The sequence below is a fragment of the Pipistrellus hanaki genome (assembly GCF_964339955.1).
Source record: "Pipistrellus hanaki genome assembly, chromosome: 2".
Classification (NCBI taxonomy): Eukaryota; Metazoa; Chordata; class Mammalia; order Chiroptera; family Vespertilionidae; genus Pipistrellus; species Pipistrellus hanaki.
The window spans coordinates 183,268,877-183,290,982 of record NC_140504.1 but is presented as its reverse complement, the minus strand read 5'-3'; the positions used below and the strand labels follow the sequence as shown (position 1 = coordinate 183,290,982).

Sequence of the window (22,106 nt, the reverse complement as noted above, 5' to 3'; positions counted from 1 at the left end):
CCTTTGATATTCCATTAATGTTCATTCTTCTGAAATTCTGAGATTAATCACCAGGTGGTGGTTTAAGTGATTATTTTCTTTCCAGTTTTCCAAATATTGTTTCTTCTCAATCACTTCAAAGTGAATGTCTGACATTGATTTGAAAGAAGTTAATGAATTCCAGGGTAATGCATTGCAATGCCACTGCTATTTCATGTACCACTTGAATAGTGGAGGAAATGTGGCTGATTTTTTTTTTTTTTTTTTTAATGGTGTGGTCACAAGGACAACAAAAGTGACTGCTATTTGGCAAATAGTTTTATTTTCAAATTCTGAAGGTCAGTCTGAAGTGTTTTATATCACCAGCCGTAATTGCCTGATCTTATAGCTTTCCATTAAGCATATGAAAGTGATTGCAGTAATGCTGTTCTTTAATATCCCTCATGATTTGACACATTGTCAGAGCTACTTTGGAGTAGTGTCCAAGTCTTGGGCAGAGATTGAGCTAGCCTTTTGCTTGATTAGAGCTATCACTTTGATCAGATCAATGTCAGAAGATTAATTCTCCACAGCCTTCAGAAGGTTCCGGTAACTGTGTCTTTACTGCTTCACAGCCTCCCCTGGTGAAGACTCAGACCGTCACCCTCTCAGACACAGCCAATGCTGTGAAAAGTGAGATCCCAACCAAAGACGTCCCTATTGTCCACACTGAGACCAAGACCATCACCTACGAGGCTGCTCAGGTAGGACATGGTTTAATGTCTCAGATCAAAGGCTGGAGTAAGCGCAATAAATAACCTTTGTTCACATGGTTTCTAATTATTTACTCCAGTTAACACTAGGCTTTCCTGGGGCCGATCTTTTTAGAAGAGATCACTGATCTAAGAATGAACCGACATACTTTTTTTTTTTTTTTTAATTTAATAAATCTTTATTGTTCAGATTATTACAATTGTTTCTCCTTTTTTCCCCCTATAGCTCCCCTCCACCTAGCCCCCACCCCACCCTTTGCCCTTACCCCCCACCCCCGACCTCATCCATAGGTGTATGATTTTTGTCCAGTCTCTTCCTGTACCTCCCTTAAAGACATCCCTTTCCCCCTGAGAATTATCAATTCCCTTCCCATTCTATGCCCCTGGTTCTATTATATTCACCAGTTTATTCTGTTCCTCAAATTTTTAATTCACTTGACTTTTAGATTCACTTGTTGATAGATATGTATTTGCTGTTCATAATTTTTATCTTTACCTTTTTCTTCTTTTTCCTCTTTTTAAAGAATAACTTTCAGCATTTCATATAATCCTGGTTTGGTGGTGATGAACTCCTTTAACTTTTTCTTATCTGTGAAGCTCTTTATCTGACCTTCAATTCTGAATGATAGATTTGCTGTGTAGAGTAATCTTGGTTGTAGGTTCTTACTATTCATCACTTTGACTATTTCTTGCCACTCCCATCTGGCCTGCATAGTTTCTGTTGAGAAATCAGCTGATAATCATATGGGTGCTCACTTGTAGGTAACTAATTGTTTTTCACTTGCTGCTTTTAATATTCTCTCTTTGTCTTTTGCTCTTGGCATTTTAATTATGATGTGTCTTGGTGTGGTCCTCTTTGGATTCCTTTTGTTTGGGGTTCTGTGTGCTTCCTGGGCTTGTAAGTCTATTTCTTTCAACAGGTGGGGGAAGTTTTCTGTCATTATTTCTTCAAATAGGTTTTCAGTATCTTGCTCTCTCTCTTCTTCTGGCACCCCCATAATTCAGATGTTGGTACTCTTGAGGTTGTCCCAGAGGCTCCTTACACTATCTTCATATTTTTGGATTCTTTTTTTCTTTTTTCTTTTGGGTTGAGTGTTTTTTGCTTCTTTGTATTTTAAATCTTTGACTTGATTCTTGCAGTTCTCTAGTCTGCTGTTAGGTCTCTGTATAATATTTTTTATTTCAGTCAGTGTATACTTAATTTCTAGTTGGTCCTTTTTCATATCCTCAAGGGTCTTGCTAAATTTATTGGCCTTTTCTATGAAATTCTTGAAAAACCTTATAGCCGTGGTTTTGAACTCTATATCCAGTCATTTGCTTTCCTCCATTTCTTTCATTTGTGATCTGTTTCTTTGTCTCCACATTTTCGCTGCTTCCCTGAGTTGGTAGAGTAGCTTTGTGTGCTAGGTGTCCTATAGGCCCAGTGGCTCAGCTTCTCCAGTTACCTGAAGTGTACACTCTTGGTGCACCCCTTTGTGGACTGTGTGCACAGTCTTGTTGTAGTTAAGTCTTGACTATTGTTGGTATCACAGGGAGGAATTGACCTCCAGACCAATTGGCTGTGAGGATCAGCTGTGTCTACTCTGGGAGAACTTCTGGGCTGGAGACACTCTTATGAGACAAGACTTGCAAAATTGCAAAAGCCTCTGTGCTTGCTCAGCTTGGATGGGGTGGAGTCTCAGGGTGGAGCAGACAACCTTGGCTGCTCGTCAGCCCTGCCCTATGAGGCCCCTGGGTCTCACTGTCCCTCAGTAATTGCTGCAAGCACCTCTGAGGGGAAGCCGCCCTTGAGTTTCACCTGCTGCCAGACAGTCCAGTTTCTCCCCATATGTGTCTGGATTCCCAGATTCTCACCTGGAACTGGAGTTCAGCGCAGCCAGGAGCTTCCATCTCCCTCCCACTTGAGAAAGCCAGCCATGTACTCAGCCATCAGTCCTCTCCACGCATCCGCGCAGCTCTGTACCTCAGCCTTTTGCAGCTCCTCTGAGTCTTAATGTGCTTTTCTCTTTCCTTCCACTTGTAGAATTTCAACTCAGCCAGCTTTCCTGTGGTTCTGGATGTTGTTCGTTTTGTCTTTTAGTTGTAGTTTTGAAATTGTAGTGCGAGGCAGCAATTTAGGTGTTTACCTATGCTGCCATCTTGGTTTCTCCTTTTTTAAAAAAAAAAAATTTAGAGAGAGATGGAGGGAGGGAGAGAAAGAACAACATTGATGTGTTGTTCCACTTATTTATGCATTCATTGGTTACTTCTTTTATGTGCCCTGACCAGAAGACTAAAAATTTGGCATATTGGAATGACACTCTAACCAACTGAGTTACCCGGCCAGGGCCTGAATACTTTTAAATCCCTCCTGTAATAAGGAGAATCCATTTCAATAATAGAGTTGTCATAAATGTCTTTGAGATATTATCTACATCTCCTTACACTTTGCCTTAAATGGACATTTCCTACCTCATTTGTTCCCATCTCCATCTTCAAAGAAGATAGCCTGAGAATCCTTGGCCTTTCCCAGGCTTCTGGAAAGCTCCCCCTATGATTCAGAACCTACCCAGGCCTTAGCAACCAAGAGCTTACACCTGTCCTGTTTTGGGTGCTATGTATAAGGAGCCTCAGATTTGTAGAGAGGACTACTGCCACTCACTAGTTTTGAGTTTGGGGGCAAATCACTCCCTCTCTGAGCCTGAGTTTTCTTACCTGGGAGTATACACCTCAGCCCCTTGAATTGTTTCATAGGGCTGTGTGAGCATCAGAAAAGATAGTCATGGTGTGTAGTTATTGTCACTCTTGTTGAACCTACGGATATACTCTGCCTCCTCTTAGACCCAATGCTAAGGGAAACTGGGCCCCTCCAACTTTTTTAGAGGGAGCCATGTTGCCAGGGTATTTTTAAAAATTTGATTTATTAAGCGATCACTATAAAGGAATCGGGGGGGTTGATTTAGCATGGACAGCTGAAGAGCACAACTGCATCCTACAACATTTGCCCACAAGGCTTCCTTTGAGGGATAATGATGGGTTGTGCTTCCTTCTCCTCTGTAGACTGATGAGAGCAATGGGGACTTGGACCCAGGAGTCTTGCTGACAGCTCAGACCATCACCTCTGAGACCACCAGCAGCACTACCACAACTCAGATTACCAAGGTAACAGACCAGCCAGCACTTCCTCCTGGAATCCCGTGGTGTAGCAAGCTTGCTGCCTCTCTGCAGAAAGGACCTGGTCCATAAACCAGGGTTTTCTGCTCCATCCCCTTTGAGCCAAACTCTGCCAAGTGTCCCAGGTGGGAAGGACCTGCTGCTTCCCCCAGGAATAAACCTAGAAAGACCCTGAGAGCACCCCGCCTCCTTAGCAGTCTCAGCGTCACATGTGGTTGTTCTCTTTGCACGGCTCTCCCATTAGTGAGTCTCTTATCTGGTGGTGGAGATAAGTTTAATAAGTCAGTTTAAGGGCAAGTTTGTTGGTATTATAATGCAAATGTATCTTCCAAGCCAAAAAATCAGAACTCAGGGTCCAACAAAGAATTTTTATGTCATGTCCAGGATCAGGGTCATGAGAACTAGAGTTTGGATGCTGAAATATTGGAATTATTACCTAGTGCAGTAGTGCTTATGGAGGCAAGAGGGACAACACATCTAACATTGGAACTGCCCTCAGGAAGTAGGGGGCAGCCCACGTTTGCTGTAGCACTGGAAGAAAGTGCATTTTCTTACAAGTAGGAAATCCAGATTTCTGACCAAGCTCTGCCTGCAAGCCATTACTTAGCATACCTCATCCTTGGTTTTCTTCACGTGTCAAGTCGGGAAGCCAAGCCACACTGAGGGGATTATTTGAGGCCCTTTTGACATCAATAATATGAAAATGCTTTAAAGGAAAGAACCTAAGTTCAGTTTGTGTGACTTTTGGTCAGTCTTCTGCCAAGTGAGCAGAAGGGGCAGGCTCACTTGGTAGCTCTTCTGATTTTTTTTTTTTCCTCCTGAAAATAGTCAAATAAAATATACATTAATGAAGATACAAAATACATCTATTTTGCTTACTCACTGAATTTCTGTGGTATTTATGAGAAATAAAAAGGGGGAAATGAATAACTAGAGAATTCTGACTTTCTGTTTAACTTAATGAAGATTTTAGCAATCCAAGGGGATAGAAGTGTATTCATTTAGCAGGTTCAGCCAAGATTTGGACAAGTAGGTGAGGAGCTATTCTATCCAGCACCTAGCAGCAGATTAAAATTTAGAGTGGAGCTTTCACAATAATCTCTTGCTGTTTTTTTTTTTTCTTTCCTTCTCATATGATCTCCTCCCTTTGGTTTCAGACTGTCAAAGGTGGGATATCTGAGACCCGGATTGAAAAGAGAATTGTGATCACAGGAGATGGCGATATTGACCATGATCAGGTGGGAACACGGAGGAGACACTGGGCATGGGAGGGGTCCTGGGCAGGAAGCCTGATGGATGCAAAAGACACCTCTGCCAGCTTCACCTGCCAGCTTCACTCCCTCAGCTACTGTCGTTCTTCCGCAAGAAGAAGGACAAAGGGACTGGATCACAGAGGCCTGTGGGTGGGGGCTGCAGACTGAGGAAGCAAGGAAGTGTAATAGGAAGAAATGGACTTTAGACTCCAAACAGCTGAGTTTACCAAATCTTAGCTCTCCGCTCCTTAGGCTTCTGCCTCCTCATAAGATGGGCATTTTAGTACCTTCTGCCAAGGTTGTAAGACTGAAGTGAGATATAGCATGTGTCACATGGTGTGCTAGGGACAGCAGGTGATAGCAAAGCAAAAGAAGGTATGACCTCTACCCTCAGGGCTGTCATAGCTGAGGAGGCAACTAGGGGGGCATAGATGGGACGCAATTTCTGCCCTAGATGTATCCCTGACTTACTGTGTGACCTGGAGCGAATCACTTTACCTCTGATTTTTTTCCTTCTCCTAAAAAAAGTACGTTGATCTAGATCATTTCTGGGCCTTTCTGAGAGCTAAATTCTATGTTTTTATGTTAATTAGGTGCTAATTGTGTGCTACAAGCAATTAGCAAATAATAAGGTCAGGAATAATGTTCCCAATTCTCTGCCAGTGAGGTTAGAACTAATGCTGCAGAGAAGAGGGGGTGGAAGACACTGCATGCAGATGCTTCTGGAATCACTGACAGGAGCGTTGGAGCAATGATGCTGTGGCCTCTCTGCTAATACGCTGAGTGCCTTAAAAAACAAAGAAAACCTGAGCGGAGTGCTGGCTGTTCCCTGGGAAGCAGGCTTGAGACTTACAGCTACGAATGCTGGGCAAGAGGCCTTGCAGCCTGTCTGCCCCAGCTCAGCGGCTCCTGCTGCATCACAGCTGCACCCCCTCCTCAGTCTCATGGGATCTGGGCCCTCACTCTGCTCGCTCAGTCTGTGCTGGACAGCAAGAGTGGCGAGCAGAGCAAGTGCGTGGAGTTCAGGGTGAGATAGACCTGCGTGAATCCTGACTCCATAGCGCATGGGTGTACGCCCTTGAGCAGATGATGTTAGTCTCTGAGCTGTAGCTCCTCTGTCTGTAGAATAAAGAGAATCGGAGGTTTCTTCAGGGCTGCTATGATAAAGGGGCAGGCTCACTTGGCAGCTCAGAGAGATGCGCAGGGTGCCACGTTCTCCGGGTACTGAGGGCCGCATGAGAGGAGTGAGGTGTGGCGCTCCCTGGATGGATGGCGGGGAGCACGTTCAGGAGGCCCGTTCGGGAGAAGGGGTGTCATGCAGGCTTTCGTAGAGAGGGAGGTGAAGGCCAGAGAAACCAAAGAGAGGGCTGGGCTGGGCCTTGAAGCACGAGCAGATGAATTGAGCAAGAAGAGGTCAAGGAGGGTGAGGATTGACCAAAAAAAAGGAGACCAGAGAGGACTTCCCTTCTTCCCCTGTTCCTCCTCCTTAGAGATGGTTCTTTTAAAATATATTTATTGGTTCTTAGGGGGGGTGGGGGAGGGAGAGAGAGAAACATCAATGTGAGAGAGAAACACCAATTGCCTGCCTCCCACAAGCCCCCTACAACCCCAGACATGTGCTCTGACTGGGAATAAAACTGGCAACCTTTTGGTGCATCAATGATGCTCATCCAACTGAGCCACACCAGCCAAGGCTTAGAGATGGTTCTTTAAAAAAATAAAATAAAATAAAAATTATATATATATATATATATATAATTGATTTTTAGACAGAGAAGAAGGGAGAGGGAGAGAGAGAGAGGAACATCAATGCATGAGAGAAATGTCCATCAGCTGCCTCCTGCACAATCCCTACTGGGGATTGAGCCCGCAACCCCGGTATGTGCCCTGACCAGAAATCAAACCTGGGACCTCTTGGTTCATGGGTCGATGGTCAGCCACTGAGCTACACCAGGCAGGCTTAGAGAGGGTTCTTAAGAGCCTCGGTCAGCTGGTCAGATCTAGCTAGAGTCCTTTTTAAGGGGGGAGAAGGGCACTTGTCTGAGAAAGGCTAAAGAGAGTAGTGGCTTCATTGCTCGTCTTTCCCTCTGCTCCCTCTAGTTTACTGAAATGAGCAAAACCCCTCCAGGTGCTAAAACAGCCCCCATCGGAAACGCTGTGGGAAAGAGGAGAGTCCAATGGACTGGAGTTAAAACGCCTGTTGCGTTACTTGCTGAGAAACAGTAGGCACCTTCCCCGCTGACGCTCAGTCCTGGTGTATAAGAGGGAAACAGTGACCCCCCCGTGCTCTGGGTTGTTGGGAGATTAACTGTGTAAGTCCGGTGGGGCCAGTGCATGGCATGGACGCCGCTCCTCCTCTCCTCCCCCTGCTTCAGCCAGAGCCGCCTCTTCCTTTTGGCAACAGCGTCTTCATTGCCCTCCTGTTCGGAACTTCCCAGCTACCTGGACACAGATTTTCCTTTGTCCTTTAGACTCACTTCTGAGTGGATCCTCCCAGACCCACCCAGCAGGTGCAGCCTTCCCCCTGAAGTCCCTCTGGATTCCTTAAAGAGGCTCGGACCTTCCCGGTTTTGTGCCTTTAGTCCGGGAGCCTCCCTGTGCAGGAGAGTGGAGAAGGAAGGTCATTATCAGCTTGGCTTAGCCTGAATGCTGCCTGGTGCTGCAGACAGGATTGAATTTGCCAGGAAAAGGCTGTCCTGTGACCTCACCTCACCAGCCAAGCTGCTTCCTGCCTGACGCTGTCCTCTCTGTCCTCCGCAGGTCCTTGTGCAGGCCATCAAGGAGGCCAAGGAGCAGCACCCAGACATGTCCGTGACCAAGGTGGTCGTCCATCAGGAGACGGAAATCTCTGAGGAATGAGCTCAGGTGGGCGTGTTCTCGCTGTGGCGAGGGGCTCCCTCTCCCGGCCTCGGAGCACTGGCCGGACCCCTGGCCACGCTGGGAGCCCTCCCCCCAGAGGCATCCACCCCGGAGCTTGGCACAGTGAAGGCAGAGGAGGGGTTGGTGAGGGCGACACAGGAGGTTATTACGTATTCGGCTCTAACTAAAGCAGCTGTGTCCTCCCGCTCTTAGCGGTGCCTCAGTGATGGGCTGGAGGAGGTACCCCAAATGTGGAAGCAAACCCCACCCACCTCCTGAGCCTTCAGGCAGCCTCCTGCCTCTCCCCTTTCTCCTCTCTGCTGCTCTGCTCTCTGCTCTCACAGAGAGGAGCCAAAGAACAAAACCAAGCAAGGCAGGGCCAGGCTGCCTGGCAACGGAGGGGAGGGGGCCAGGGAAGAAATGACTGATGGGCTCGCAGCAGACTGGAGAGTTGGAAGCAGGGTAGCTGTTTTTTGAGAGACGGGGATCCAGATAAATGCATGCCTAAAAGCAATTTACAAATGGCTTGAAGATGCTATCCATCGCCAGTCAGGACTGGGTCCTGTCAAACCGCTCAGGCCTTGATTATTACTGTGGCCACAAGAACGTGGTGATGGGACTGGGTGAGTCTCCCTGCAGGATTGATCAACTTTGCTTTTCTTTCCTCTAGGAATCACTTACCCCCGACTCTCTGCCCGTCTCCCATCCAAGAGAAAAACCAGAGAAATGATAAAGAAGCTAACCTGCAATAGTCAGATTTCAGACTTTGAAGGTTCTAAACCACCAGAAAATTAATTTCATTTTCTATTTGGAGTTTATACCAACAGTCTTTAGATATCACTGACCTTTTGAATACCTTTTTCTATATTGTGATACTAGAACTGTTCAACTTTTCACTCTACGAACTCTTTTTAAAGAGATTTTTGGTTTTTATGGGGTGGTTTGTAACCCCTTCAACCCAGCCTCTCCCCACTTATTTCCAACCTGGCTGCTGGCAGGGTCCACAGGTTTCTGTTGGAAAGCCTCCAAGGACTCTGTCCGCTGCGTCAGGGCCAAAGCCAGCTGCATGGGGCTGCCCGCCCTCCCGTTTTATACCCTTTGGGTGACAGTAGAACTTTAAAAACCAGCCCTTCCTCAGAGCCAAGGATGTGACTTTACAAGAATGTTGGCCAGGGCGCTGCCCTGATCACAGACCAGGAGGGGGTCCCTGTCCCTCTGTGGAGGGCGGTGTGGGGAGGCGGAGACCTCTGCTAAGAATGTGGTGTTGCTTTTCCTTCCTCCCTCCTGGCCTTTCTTTTTGGAGATTCTTAGATCAAAGATGTAAGAAGTTGCTCAGCTCTATCTGATACTGTGAATGTTTTAACAGATCCGTGGCCTTCACCTTCCTGCCCTCCGACCCCTTTTACCTCACCTTCTAGAAGCACTGGCTCTGCTCAGCCCTCCCCCACCCCATCTCAGGAGAGCAAAACTCACAGGAAAACAGGCACTTCGGGCCAAAAGCACTAACGGCACATTTCCAGTGGTGATTTGGGCAAAGAAAATGAATGAGGTTTTTGAAAGGTTTTCTAGTTCTGGGAATGTGCTCTGCACACGGGGGAATGTGGGGTTCACCTCGGTCAGGTCCCACTAAGAAGTATTTCCGGCGACCACCCCCACCAGGCGGCAGCTCTCCGAGCACAGGACCTCGCGTCAGGGGGCCCTTCCCCTGGCTCTGTCACCCGCTCAGCACACTTCTTGCTGCTCCCCGGTGTGAACGAGCAGATCTGTACCGCCTCCCAGCACTGAGAAGCCACAATGGGGACAAGCTAGCAAGAGGGGTGTCCTCCAAGCCTCCCCCCCTCCTCCCTCTCTGCGGACAGACCTTGAGGTTTGGCAATCGTTTGGATTTTTTCTTCCTGCAGTTGTGTGTGTGTGCGTGTGTGTGCGCATGAAGAAAAGCAGGCTCTGTCCAGGTAGGAAGCGGAGAGGAGAGGGACTTGGCAGTTTCCCTAAAGTGACTCAGACACATCACAGCAACAGCTCTCACTGCAATTTTATTTTTATTTCACTGAGAAATAAAGACTTCCTCCAAGCCACTCGAGGTCTCTGCCACCCCCCACCCTGGACCTGCATTTATAAGCTGAGGGCCACAGAGCCTGGCGTTCAGGGCATCTTCCTCTCCCTTCCCAGCCCCAGCCCCACCCCCGTGTGCGCAGCAGGGCAGCCGAGGGCGAGGGGACAGTGGTCCCCTCGGCGCCGAGAATGGAGCCGCGGCTTTGGCCTTACCAACACGAGGGATGCTCCTGGGAACCGCCTGCCAGGCCCTCAGCCCAGGCTGATGGTTTAACAAACCTCTCTCAAATGTACTATTTTGGTGACAAACATGAAGGAGCTTTGTAAAATTTTAAAAAATTATGAATCATATCAAGTAGTTGTTTACATTTCTTGACAAAATAGGAACTATGGCAGCAGAATCAAATTGGCAAAATCCTTAGGTTAAATAGGCAATAATTAAGTCTGCTGTTTGGCCTTTTGTAGTAAGAGAAGTGGCTGTAGTGTTTAGACGTGTTTGGTCTTGCTTCTTGTACTGCATTTTTCAATAAACTTAAAAAAAAAGGACTGAATTTGTGAGGATTGATCAATTTTTAAAGTTATCTTCCCCTCTGGCTAAAAAGTAAGTTACCCACGTTGGACCAAAACGCAGCTTCAATATTATATAAAAAGGTTTCTGAGAATTGGCAAACGCCTTTTGCCCAGTGAAGGGAGATTTTGCAGCATAGACCAGGCCAAGGAGAGAAGGGGCTTCTCAGGCCTGCGTGGGAGGGCCCCTCAGCACGAGGCACTGGCAGTCTGTAGCCCTAGTAGGATGTACCCTGCGTGGCTGAGGGAAGAAAGGGATTGAGGTGGTGGGAGTGAAAGGCTCAGTCCCCATCCCGGATGGCAGTGACGGGTCACCCTGTGCCCCGTTGCCCCTCTTCCTGGAGGCCCAAACCCCATCACCAGTGCCACCCTGGAGGGACCCTGTCCCAGCCTGTAACATTGCTACCTACCTCCACGTCTTAGGGGTTCCTGCCCACCACTGGGGTTTGCCAAGACACCAGGTGCATCTCCCAGTCGCCCTGGCCTGGACTCCCAGCCTCCTCGGGTACCTGTTCAGGGCTAAGGCCACTTTGGAGGCTAAAGGGAATTCCTGAGGCCGAGTCATGCTGGTCTCAAGTTCACATTAAAACACTTTCCAGCTTATCGAACCCTGTGCAGTTGGCATTTCTCTGCCCACATGCAAGTCAGGATGCCTTAGCAGCTGCTGGGCCAGAGCATCCATGCCCCAGGCTGGGATGTGACAAGCATCAATAGACGTCGGGACTCCTGGTCCTTTGACTCTGGTCCATGCTGCTCCTCAAACCGGAGCCCCAAAGCCCCCTCCGCCTCCCAGCTTGGTGTACCCCTCCAGACTGAGGCGGTCCAGCCGGGGCCAGCTTCGGTGCGCACCGTCCCGAGCCGCGGGTGCCCCAAGCAGGAGCTCTCCAAGGCCCAGATCCAGAGACTTGGAGTGTTCGATGCCGGAGCCCGAGGGCTGCACGGTGATAATCACGTGGCCGGTCTGGGTCCGCGGACCCCAAGGTCGGGGCAGCCCCGGGCCCTTCAGCGGGTAACTGTGAAGCAGGGCAGGCAACCCCAGGCGAGGATTCGCAGGTTCTGAGCGCAGACTCCGTACGGAGGGGACAGGTGAGGTGCCCCGGCGCGGGGACAAGTCCCAGCTCTCCGGTTCCACACAGCCTATGGCTCCGGGGGTCCTGGGCCCGGGGCTGGGAAGGAGGGCGCAGTCCCAGCCGGGGCCGTCGGGGGGCCGGAGCGCCTGGGCCCGCAGCGCGTCCTGGCGGAGCCGCTTGGTCTCCAGGTCGCGGTTCTCGTAGAGCAGCGTGTTGGCGCAGATGAACACGAACAGGCCGACGCCCATGACCACCGGCCCGAGGAGCCGCATGCGCTCGTGGGGGCCGTGCGCGCGGCCGGCCCCGCGGCCCTCGCGCCGCAGCTCGCTCGCGGGGGGCGCGCTGGCGTTGGCAGCTCGGGGCCCCGGCGCGCCGGCGCGGTGCGGCCAGTAGCCGGCCACCGCGACGCCCATGCCCACCAGCACCACGAGCGCGCCCAGCGCCGCGAACGCCCCCGACGGCGAGCGCAGCCGCAGCCGCGCCCGCACCCGCAGCGGCTCGGGAGGGGAGCGCGGGCGCCGGCGGCGGCCCAGGCGGCGGCCCAGGCGGGAGACGCGGCCCTCGGGGCTCCTCCGCGCCTCCCCGCGGCCTCCGGGGCTCCCGGCCGTCATCCCGCCGTCGTCGGGGCGCTCTGCGGAGAGAAGCGGGAGGCAGGGGCTGAGTCGGGGACACCGATCCAGGAGGGAAGGCCGGGCTGCCTCTCCCAGGACGCGTGGAGATCCCTGCGGCCGCCCCCGGCCGCCCGCCGCCCCCACTCCGGTTTCCGCAGCGGAGCCGGAGCCAGGGCCGCGGCAGAAGCCCGAGCTGGCCGCGCCTGCGGGCGGAGCGCAGGGAGGGGGCGCCGGCGGCTCCACGGCGCATCCTCAGCCGCGGGGCGCTGGCCTCCCGCCGACCCCTCTCCACCCGCCCGCGGGCCCGGCTCCGGAGGGTGGGAACCCGGCCGCCGCGTCTCCAGGACCTCAGCCCCGCACGTGGCTGCTCCGGAGTAAGGCGGGCGGGGAGGGGGCCCCGCTTCCCCACACTGCGCTCCACAGACCGCAGCGCAGGGAGGGGGCGCCGACTCCAGCTCCTCCTGCCTCCCCCCACGCCCCGGACCGCGGCCAGCCTGGGCGCTGCAGCAGGAGAGACTGGAGCGGGACTCGAGAGGACCGCCCTCCCCTCCACCGGGGCTGCCCGGCCCGGCATCTCCGGGTCCGCGCAGAGGCCGCCCTCCCCCGCGGCGGGCTGCGGGCCGGGAGGCAGGGGCTGCGGGCCGGGCTCGGCTCGGTCCGGCGCTCCCCTCGGCCCGGACCAGGCTGGTCCCAGGCTGCAGCGTTTCCAATTCGGGCTCCTCCGGATGAATCACCCCCTTTCCCGCCGCCTGGCCTCCTTTCCGCCTCCTCCGCCCGAGGCTCCGTGGCCCGCGTCCGGGACGGTGCAGCGCCGCCCCGGCGCCTCGGGCCGCCGGCTGAGCCCCTCCCGCTGCTGGCCCGGCCCGGGGGCTGGATCCGGGCTGGAGGGGCAGGAGCCGCGGGCTGCGTGTGGCATGGCCCCCACGGGAGGGAAGAAAGGGGGACCCCGCCAGGGCGCCCCGGGACCGCAGGAGGGGAGGGTGGGACCTCGCGGTCCGGTGGGGCGTCCTCACAGCCCTGATCTGGTCTCTAACCCGCCCCGAGGCCCCGGGGAGGAGGCCGGCCACCCGTCCCGCTCCGAGCGGGACGCCCATCCCGCCCCCGAAAGCGGAACTCAAGTCCGGGCCGGGCACCGAGGGCGGCTGTGCGCGTCCGCAGCGCGGTTCTCACAGAAGCGACTGGGCCGAGGGGCCCGGCCACGCCGCCGGGGCTCCAGGCCCGGCCCCGCTCAGCCGGCCCCGCTGGTGCAGGAGCCGGAGGCCCGCTCAGCCCGAGCGACCCCCGCCCAGCGCACCCAACTCCGGAGGGTCCCCTCCGGGCCCGCGGGGGGATCGGAGGGCCAGGGAACGGGGCACCCAGGACCCGGGCCGGGGCTCGGGGGCGGGTCGCGCGGGGAGCTCGGAGGCCGGGACGCGGACGCGGGAAGGTCCGGGGCGGGAAGTTCGCGGGCTCCGCATCCCGCTCCGCCTCCGCCCACACTCCGGCCCCCCCGCCCCCGGGCCCCACGGAAAGTTGGGGAAAGTGGGGGACGAACCCCGGGACCCTGGTTCTGCTCACCGGGCGCCGCCGCACCGGGGTGGGTCCGGTCCGGTCCGGTCCGGGTCCGAGTCCGCGCGCCGGGCCGGGGCACTGCCGCGTCTCCCCGACTGTGGGCCCCGCCCCGCCCCGCCCCGCGCCGGCCCCGCCCCCGGAGCCCGCGGGACCGGCAGCCCCGCCGCGGGGACCCAGCGCAGGTCCGGGTGCAGGTAAGCCCGGGGCCGCTCGCAGAGGCCCCAGGGGCGCCCTCCGCCCTCCGGGGGCCCGAGCCCGGCGCTGGGAGCCCCCGCCCGGAGCCTCCCAGTCCCGGCGCCGGGAGAGGACGCGTGGGGCGCCCCGGGGGGCTGCCTGGAGGAGGCGGCCTCTCCTCCGCGCCGCGCCGTCCTCACCGGTGAAATGGGCGCGCGTGTCCCCTCCGCGTCCTCCGCGGGGCGCAGCCCGGATGCCCCTGCGGCGCTCCCGGCGAGGGGCGGTAACGGGGTGCCCCGGGCGCCCTAACTCCCTAAGATGCGTCCCATCTGGGGTGGGGGTGCTTGTCCCAGAGCCGAGGGGGCACCGGGGCCGCGGAGCCCCGCGAACCGGCCTGGAGGCCGCCCGCTCCCGGCCCCGCCCGCCCGGAGGCCGGGGTGGGAGCGCGGGGTGGGCCGGCGGCCCAGTTTCCATGATGCGGGGGGCGGGCCGGGGAGGGTCCCCCGGGAGGAATTTCCGGCCTGGGATTGATTAGCGCGGCCGCCCGGACCCGGGCCCGGAGGAGGGGGAGGAGGGGGCGGTAATGAGAGCCGGCTGCGCGCCGGGCGGGGGCGGGGGCGGGGGCGGGGGCGGGTCCTGCAGCCACCGGCAGGGCTGGCCTCGAACCCGGGCTTCTGTCCCTGGCCGGATGGAGGAGCCTGGGCACCGCATCGCCCTCCCTCCCCAGCCCCGCACCCGGCTCTTCCAGAGCCACCGCGGCGGCCCCGGAGCAGAGCCCCCGGGGGGCGGCCCGGAGGAGGCCACAGTGGGGCCGGGCTGCCCACCCCCCGCGATCTGCGAGCCCGGCCTCTTCCTGAGCCGCACGGACAGCGCCCGCTCCGCTCCGCCCGGCGCCCCCTCCTCCCTGAGGCCCGCATCGCCCCGCACACCCCGCCCGCACACCCCGCCCGCACACCCCGCCCCGCACACCCGGCCCCGCACACCCCGCCCGCACACCGGCCCGGCCCGCCCGGCGGCTGCCCGGCCGCCCTGCCCTTGGCCCTCCTCCTGCCCTGGCGTCTACTTGCTCTTCCCGCTGCTCCTCTCCCCACCCCACCCCCGGCTCCCGTGTCGGGGCCCCTCCATCTAGGAACCAGGGCCCTCCTCGCGGTCAGCCTGAGCTCCCAGTGACCTGGCTCGTTCCTGCTCCTCCATCCCCCCCCGCCCCCGCCCCCGCCCCCCAAGGCCGCTGCCACCTTCACCCCTCCCTCCCCCTTCGATGGCTTCACCGAGCCCTGGGCCCGCTCCTCTGTGGGATTAGCCACCTTCTCCCCGTGCCCGCCCTGCCCCCGGGCCCTGCCCTGCCCCCGGGCCCCGCCCTGCCCACGGCCCCGCCCTGCCCACGGCCCCGCGGAGGGCACCGCACACCTGCAGAGTCCGAACCGCCGCTCACCCCTCTCCAGCCCCCAGTGGTTCTCCCTCACACTCCCCTCCCTGGGGTCTGAACTTGTTCCACCCAAATCTTCTGCACCCCAGCCTGATCCGCCCCCTGGCTCCTACGTGCCCTTCAGACCTTCCCTGCCCCCCGACGGTCACCCTCCTCCACCCTCCGTTCTGCACCCCCAGGAGCCTTCCCTGAGCGGCACTGCGCTGGCAAACAGTGTGTGGGAACTGAGTCTGCTTCCCGGCTGTGTCCTCCCCGTTCCCGTCCCCCCCCCCCCAATCTGTCTGTCACCCCTGGAGCCCCGTGCCCAGTGCAGTGCCTGCCCACCACTGGCCCCAGACTGGCCTGCGTCTCCCCCAAGCCCAGCCCTTTCCTAATCTCCACCCACGGCCCCACTCAGACAGCCCGAGAGAAGACAGCTCTGTGTCTCCCTAAAAAAAGCGGGGGGGGGGGTAGCACCTCCTAATTTGAAGATTAAATAAGAAGACGCATGTTTGGCATGGGCAGGAAGTGAGCGCCCACACCCAGCCGCTCCTCCTCTGACGGGGGTTCCCGGCTCGGAGCACAGGGCTCTGGGGCGGTGGGCGCCTTCCCGGTCATTTGGGGCGGTGGGGAGAGAAGCGTCCCCTTTCTCTTTATGTCTCTGGATATAACCTCTTAATCCTCCGGAGAGTTCCAGGAAGTCACTGTGAGGCCTGGTTTACAGATGCGCAAACTAGCTCAGAGAGGCAGCCCAGCCTGCCCCAGACAGACAGCCAGACCGCCCCCTCTGTCCACCGGGCCTGCGGGCCACCGACCTCACTGCTGGGACACTGACCTCACTGACCTCACTGCTGGGCACTGACCTCACTGACCTCACTGACCTCACTGACCTCACTGCTGGGCACTGACCTCACTGACCTCACTGACCTCACTGCTGGACACTGACCTCACCGACCTCACTGCTGGACACTGACCTCACCGACCTCACTGCTGGACACTGACCTCACTGCTGGGACACCACTGACCTCACTGCTGGGCACTGACTTCCTCCTGAATCTGTGCTGGCCGCGGTGTGACCGGACTCTCACTTTTGAGCAGGGGGCTGTCTGTCTCGCCCGCCCCTCAGGGACCCATGGGGCCAGCATTTCCTGCCCCAGGCTGCTGTGTGAAGGCCGGAACTGGACAAAGTGACCCTTCGGTCCCTGCCTGCCTGAGGCTCCGTGTCCTCGCCAGAAGCCCCCCTGGGGAGGGCGCAGCCGCGCCTCCTGCATGTCCCTGGCCCCTGACTCCAGGCTGCAGAGCGGCCGGGCCTGGACACCATCTCCGCTCCTCTCCGCCGCGGAGCCGCTGGGGTCTCTGGAGCCGCTGCCCTGGGGCTGCCCTGGCCACGCTCCTCCCGGGAGACACCTCCACCGAGAACCCAGACGCCGGTTCCGAAGGGAGAGCGTGGCTCCGAGGCCCAGTTCTGTTTTCTTTCTAATTTATTGTTTTTTTGGTGTTTTTTTTTTTTTTTTTTTGAGAGGGGGGAGAGAAACAGCCACTTGCCCCACAAAGCTCTCATGCCCTGGGTACCGTGGTGCGCCAGGCGCTCCTCCCAGCTCCCGCCTCTGCCATCCGTCCCTCTCCCGGACTGGTGTGCTGATGGCTGATGCAATAAGTCTGTGGTGGGCAAACCGGGGCTCTTGAGCCACAGGCTGCTCTTTGGCCCCTTGAGTGTGGCTCTTCCACAAAATACCACGGCCTGAGGCGAGTCTATGTTGAAGAAGTGGCCTTAGAAGAAGTTTAAGTTTAAAAAATTTGGCTCTCCAAAGAAATTTCAATCGTCGTACTGTTGCTATTTGTCTCTGGACCAGTGAGTTTGCGGACCACTGACTAAGTGATTGGCAAGTAGGACCAGAAGCCGAGCTCTGGCGCTCCGTGGTAGAGGGGCAGAAACCAGGGCCCGACGGGGGACATTCCCCCTGGGTTTCAGGGTCCGAAGAGTTTCCCACAGTCACCAGGTCCCATCCAAGGCTCAGGCCCTCAGAGGGTACTGGGATGTGAACCCCAAATCCATCTCCCACTCCATGGGAGCTCTGAGCTGGGCTTCTCTCCTGCTGTCTGGGCCGTGGGCAGAGCCCTTAGGGAGAATGAGTCCCATCTCCTTGCTCTCTCAAGCCCAGAAGACAGAAGGAGGCAGAGTCTGGGTGACACTGGGAAAGTCAAGGGGATGGGACCCTCCTGGGGGACAGGGCAAAGCCAGCCTCCCGCCCTAACCCCTAGGCTGAGGGACAACATAGGAACGTCACCGTCTGGCCAAACTCTGCTGGCTACCAGGCCCTTCATACCCGGCACCTTCCTGAGTGTGCAAGGCCACTCTGCCCGTGACACTGTCCACCCACCTGTCAGTCACCTCCCGCAGAGAGCAAGTCTCAGGCTCTCTGAGCACCTGGCCCAGCTTCTCCTCCACCCTGGACTGGTCCCAGTTCTGTCTGTGATACGGGGGGAAATGCCAGCTTCCGGAGACCTGAATAAAGTTCTTTGTAAACAAAGACAACGCGAGGAGGCCCAGAGAGGGTGAGTGGCATGCCTGAAGTCACAGTCTGATGATGGGTTGTCAGCCCAGTTCGCCCTTCCCCATATCAGTGAGGCAGGACTCCAGTGCCAGGGGCTAGCCCCTGCCTCCGAGCTGTGCCAGGAGCTTAGTACCCAGGCCCCGGGCAGCCAGCGGGCAGCAGGAAGAATGCCAGAGACACAGGGATGGAGACGCAGAGCCCTTGGGCTCAGAGAAGCCTGGACGCCACAGGCAGCGGGAGTCGCTGTCGGAGCCTGCCTGGCGCCACCTGGCGGCGAGATCCCTCACCTGCACCCGCGGGCTCCATCCTCCCGCGCGGAGGCCCGCGTTACCCCTGGAGCCCCCGCCTGTACGTCCTCCCTCCCGGACCTCTCCCAGAGGCCGCAGCATTTGCCGCAGAGAAGGGGGCACCCAATTCCACCTCCGCTGACTCCCCACCCCATACCTGGCACCCCGCAGAAAGGATTCTGGTTGGGAGGTCGGGTGGGAGCTGAGACATAGGAGACGAAACTGGGTGGCTGAGCCGTATGGGACAAAGCCGAGTGAGCGCGTGGGGGTGGGAGGTGGAGTCAGATTGGCTCGGCGTGGGCGCCCCTGCGAGGCGCTGGTAGAGCAGGTCCTCTGTAATCCTCCTGACGGCCGCGAGAGGGCAGCACTACCTCCATCCCTGCCCTACCCGCAGGACACGGATTTTCGGAGACACAAATGGTAACTGCCAGAGGGGGCTGGGCCCCAGAACTGCCTGATCTAAGCCCAAACTTGAGTCTTGAGAGTCTTGCCCTGGCCTCTACTGGGCCATCCCTACCCCCAAGCTCGCCTGGTCCGGTCCCTACTTTGGGCATTTGGCCCAGGCTGTAGACGTTCGCTTTTTTATCAGACAAGCCACGTGTCCTTCGATGTTTGCGGTGACTAGCACCATTGGGAAGGGGAAGGGAGGCCCAGGGAGCCCTCACAAGCACCCCTCCTCCTTCCTTCAGATGCTGGGTGATGCGGAGAGCGGCTGGACCCAGGGACTTGGACATCAGCGCAGCTTTCTGGCTCATTTCCGCAGGAGGAGACCCAGGACATGGCAGGCAGCAGCGGGCGTCCGCAGTGGGGTGTCTCCCTCTCCAGTGTCAGAGCTGCGAGCCAGGGGCGGTACGGAGGAGGCAGCCCCATTGGGCTGGTGTGAGGGGAGGAACTGTATTTGAAGCCGAGGGCACCACTCGGAGCATTTACTCTAAGCCAGGTGGGTGTGAGGCCTCATCTCTGGCCGGAAATGAGGACTGAGTTATTTCCTCTTCCTTCTTCAGGGGTGAGATGGCTCCAGACCAGGCTTCTCTGACTCCAACCCTTCTCCGCAGAGCTGGGAGATAAAGGTGTGAGCTTCACAGAGGAGGAAACTGTGGCCCAGAGGTGTTAAGTAACTTGTCCAAGGTCACACAGCAAGACGGTGGTGCGAGTCACGCCCTTCCTGGAACCTCTCGTGTCCTCACCGGGAAAAGTTGGGGGACACACTGACCTTCCTGGGGCGTCGTGAGGACCAGGTAATGTGGCCTGTAAACCCCCTCCACCGGGTCCTGCAGTCACCTCCCTCACCCGCCTCCTCCTCGCATCTTCCAGGAACCTCAGGGGCCTCACCACCTTCCAGTAAGAAGAGGCAGCCAGAGGGTGACAGGGTGTCCCCAGGCAGTCGAAAGGGCTGGCAGAGTTTCTTCATGGGACACCGGCGCCTCCAATAATTAAGCTAAGAGACCTTCCTGGGAGTCCTGGCCACGAGTCCGGCACAGATTCTGGTTTGGAGGAACCGCTGATGATGTTCCAGGAGACTTTTCAAACCTCTTGCCAGGAGATGCTCTGGGAAAGCGTTAAGGTGACTCAGATCATTGACAGGCCTCCCGTCCACTTCTGGCAGCTACGGGACACCACCACCACAGCCTACTGTGTGTGTGTGTGTGTGCGGTCGGGAAGTTTTCACTGCTTTTCCAGCAATCTGAGTCTTCCCAATTAAGATGATGCACTCAGTGATATTGAATATCTAAACCTTTGTAAGGCTTTTCATAGAAATAAATGCAGGAGCCGAGACCGGTTTGGCTCAATGGATAGAGCGTCGGCTTGGGGACTGAAGGGACCCGGGTTCGATTCCGGTCAAGGGCATGTACCTTGGTTGTGGGCATATCCCCAGTAGGGGGTGTGCAAGAGGCAGCTGGTTGATGACTCTCTCTCATTGATGTTTCTAGCTCTATCTCTCTCCCTTCCTCTCTGTACAAAATCAATAAAATATATTTTTAAAAAAAGAAATAAATAAATGCAGGAATGGGGGCATCAATCCGGTGGGTGCAGAATGGCCCCTAGAGGACTTAGGAGGCTGGGTTTGGTGAGTGTCCTCTTGTTGACTTGGATGGCTTCCATGTTGGTTATAAATGACGGCATATAGAAAAAAAGACCTTTTCCCCAGCTGGTTTGGCTCAGTGGACAGAGTGTCGGCCTGTAGACCAAAGGGTCCGGGTTTGATTTGGCCAAGGGCATGTACTTTGGTTGCAGGCTCCTCCCCGGCCTGGGCCTTGGTCAGGGCACATGCAGGGGCACCCAGTCGATGTGTTTCTCTCACATGGATGTTTCTCGCTGTCTTTCCCTCTCTCTTGCACTCTCCCTAAAAATCAGTAGGAAAATATCCTCAGGTGAGGATTAACATTTTTTTTTTAAAATATAAAGAAAGACCTTTGTACTTTGTGCTCTTCTCTTTGAGTCGTCCCCTCAGGGTGAATGCCCGAGAGTGAGTTAGCTGCTTCCTCCAGATTTCTCTCTTTCTAGGTGATTTATGGCCAGAATTATGGGGCCGCTGGGGGAGGGAGATTCATAATAGATACCAGGTGTAAGGAATTCCTTATGGCTGTTCCAATTTGCATTTCTTTAGGAGATTCTTAATAGACTCTCAAAAACTCCAGGGAAAGTGTGACTTAAGGATAAATATTCTATGTTATGGAAAAAGGAATTTGATTGATGGATCTGACTAAACTCCACTTGCCTGTTGTGAATATAATATGCCTCCAGGAAAGTGCATGAAGCCTGAATGTCCAGCTCAGTCCACTTTCATGAAGCAGACTCCCATGAGGCCCCTCGGGGCCAGAAACAGGACAGGGACAGACCCCAGAAGGCCCTGCATGGTTCCTTCAACTACTACCTCCTCCCTCCCTTCAAAACAACATGCTCTTCTGACCTCTAATACTGCAACGTAGGTGTGTGTGTGTGTGTGTGTGTGTGTGTGTGTGTGTGTGTTTTGCTGCAAAAAGCTTTACTGTTTCATTTGGTCCCATGCACGGGAGAGGGCTCCAGGGTGGTGAAAGGAATGGCTAATGCTTTCGGGGAGAAGCTCAGACACCAGGGGAAGCAGAGGGGCCCCTCCTAGTGGTGCTTGAGGGGGAAACTTCCAGAAGAGACGCTCGCCCAGCCCAGCTGGGGGCCGGCCAGCCTGCGGAGGGGAGTCAGGTGTCGCCCATCTTCACCAGGGGTTTCACCTCCTCGCCCGGAAGTGGTTCTCCGGGAAGGTGCTGGGATGGGAGCCTGCGGCAGAGCCCGGGGCGGCCGCTCCCCAGGCCTGGGTCAGGCTCCTCTCCAAGGCCAGGGCGGCTGCCTCGGGGCCTGAGTTGTGCCCACTCGTCTTGGGAGGCTTCAGCACGTCCTGGAGATGCGGCCACCGCGCTGGTTCATCTAAGCTGCTCAGCGCCCTCGTGTTTCTTCTCCAGCTCTGGGAAGAAGTGGCCCAGTTGGAACAGAGACCCGGAGAGAGGTAGGAGTGGGGGCCCGCCAATGCAGGCTGTCCAGGCGGTGGACGGCAGCCGCCACTGCCTCGGTGGAGGAATTCCGAGGAATTTGGAGCTCCTGGTTGTTGGGCAATAAGGTGCTAAGGAAAAACAACAGCGGCAGCAACAAAACAGCGTTGGCTGGTCCGGGCTGGGGACGGCTGAGGCGGTCCCAAAGGTGGTGGCTGGGAAAGGTGTTGGGGGGCGGTCGGAGGCTGGAAGGGGCGTCCCGGGGCCTGTTCTGTAGTTTCGTTTTTTAAACAGGACATTTCAGTGAGGCGTGCTTTAAGTCATATGTGTGGACTTTAAGTTGGCGCTCCTTTGTGCCTGGCTTCTTTGTTTGT

General features: G+C 56.4%; 2 protein-coding genes and 1 long non-coding RNA gene across 23 annotated transcripts in view; 2 read left to right on the top strand and 1 right to left on the bottom strand.

The window, feature by feature from the left end:
• The window catches only part of EPB41 (erythrocyte membrane protein band 4.1), a 156,845-nt gene extending 147,508 nt beyond the window's left edge, over nt 1-9,337 (top strand). For 19 of the 21 annotated variants that reach the window (XM_084874849.1, XM_084874845.1, XM_084874847.1 and 16 more), the window contains 5 exons: nt 594-722; nt 3,771-3,872; nt 5,042-5,122; nt 7,898-8,002; nt 8,667-9,337. In XM_084874849.1, the coding sequence (XP_084730975.1) occupies nt 594-722; nt 3,771-3,872; nt 5,042-5,122; nt 7,898-7,996 (411 nt within the window). In that variant the 3' untranslated portion in view covers nt 7,997-8,002; nt 8,667-9,337. The remainder of the gene's footprint in view (nt 1-593; nt 723-3,770; nt 3,873-5,041; nt 5,123-7,897; nt 8,003-8,666) is intronic. The other 2 variants (XM_084874844.1, XM_084874842.1) reach the window with 1 other exon arrangement.
• A 1,253-nt stretch (nt 9,338-10,590) lies between these two features.
• On the bottom strand, nt 10,591-13,960 carry TMEM200B (transmembrane protein 200B). Its single transcript, XM_084875093.1, has 2 exons — nt 13,854-13,960; nt 10,591-12,316 (listed from the first exon to the last, which is right to left on the bottom strand). The coding sequence occupies exon 2, from the start codon at nt 12,294-12,296 to the stop codon at nt 11,373-11,375; it is 924 nt and encodes a 307-aa protein (XP_084731219.1). The 5' UTR covers nt 12,297-12,316; nt 13,854-13,960; the 3' UTR covers nt 10,591-11,372.
• Nucleotides 13,961-13,965: 5 nt separating this feature from the next.
• Nucleotides 13,966-20,218, top strand: LOC311618032. Its single transcript, XR_014794209.1, has 3 exons — nt 13,966-14,041; nt 18,978-19,208; nt 19,324-20,218. It is a non-coding gene; the product is annotated as an uncharacterized lncRNA (long non-coding RNA).
• The last annotated feature ends 1,888 nt before the right edge of the window (nt 20,219-22,106 follow it).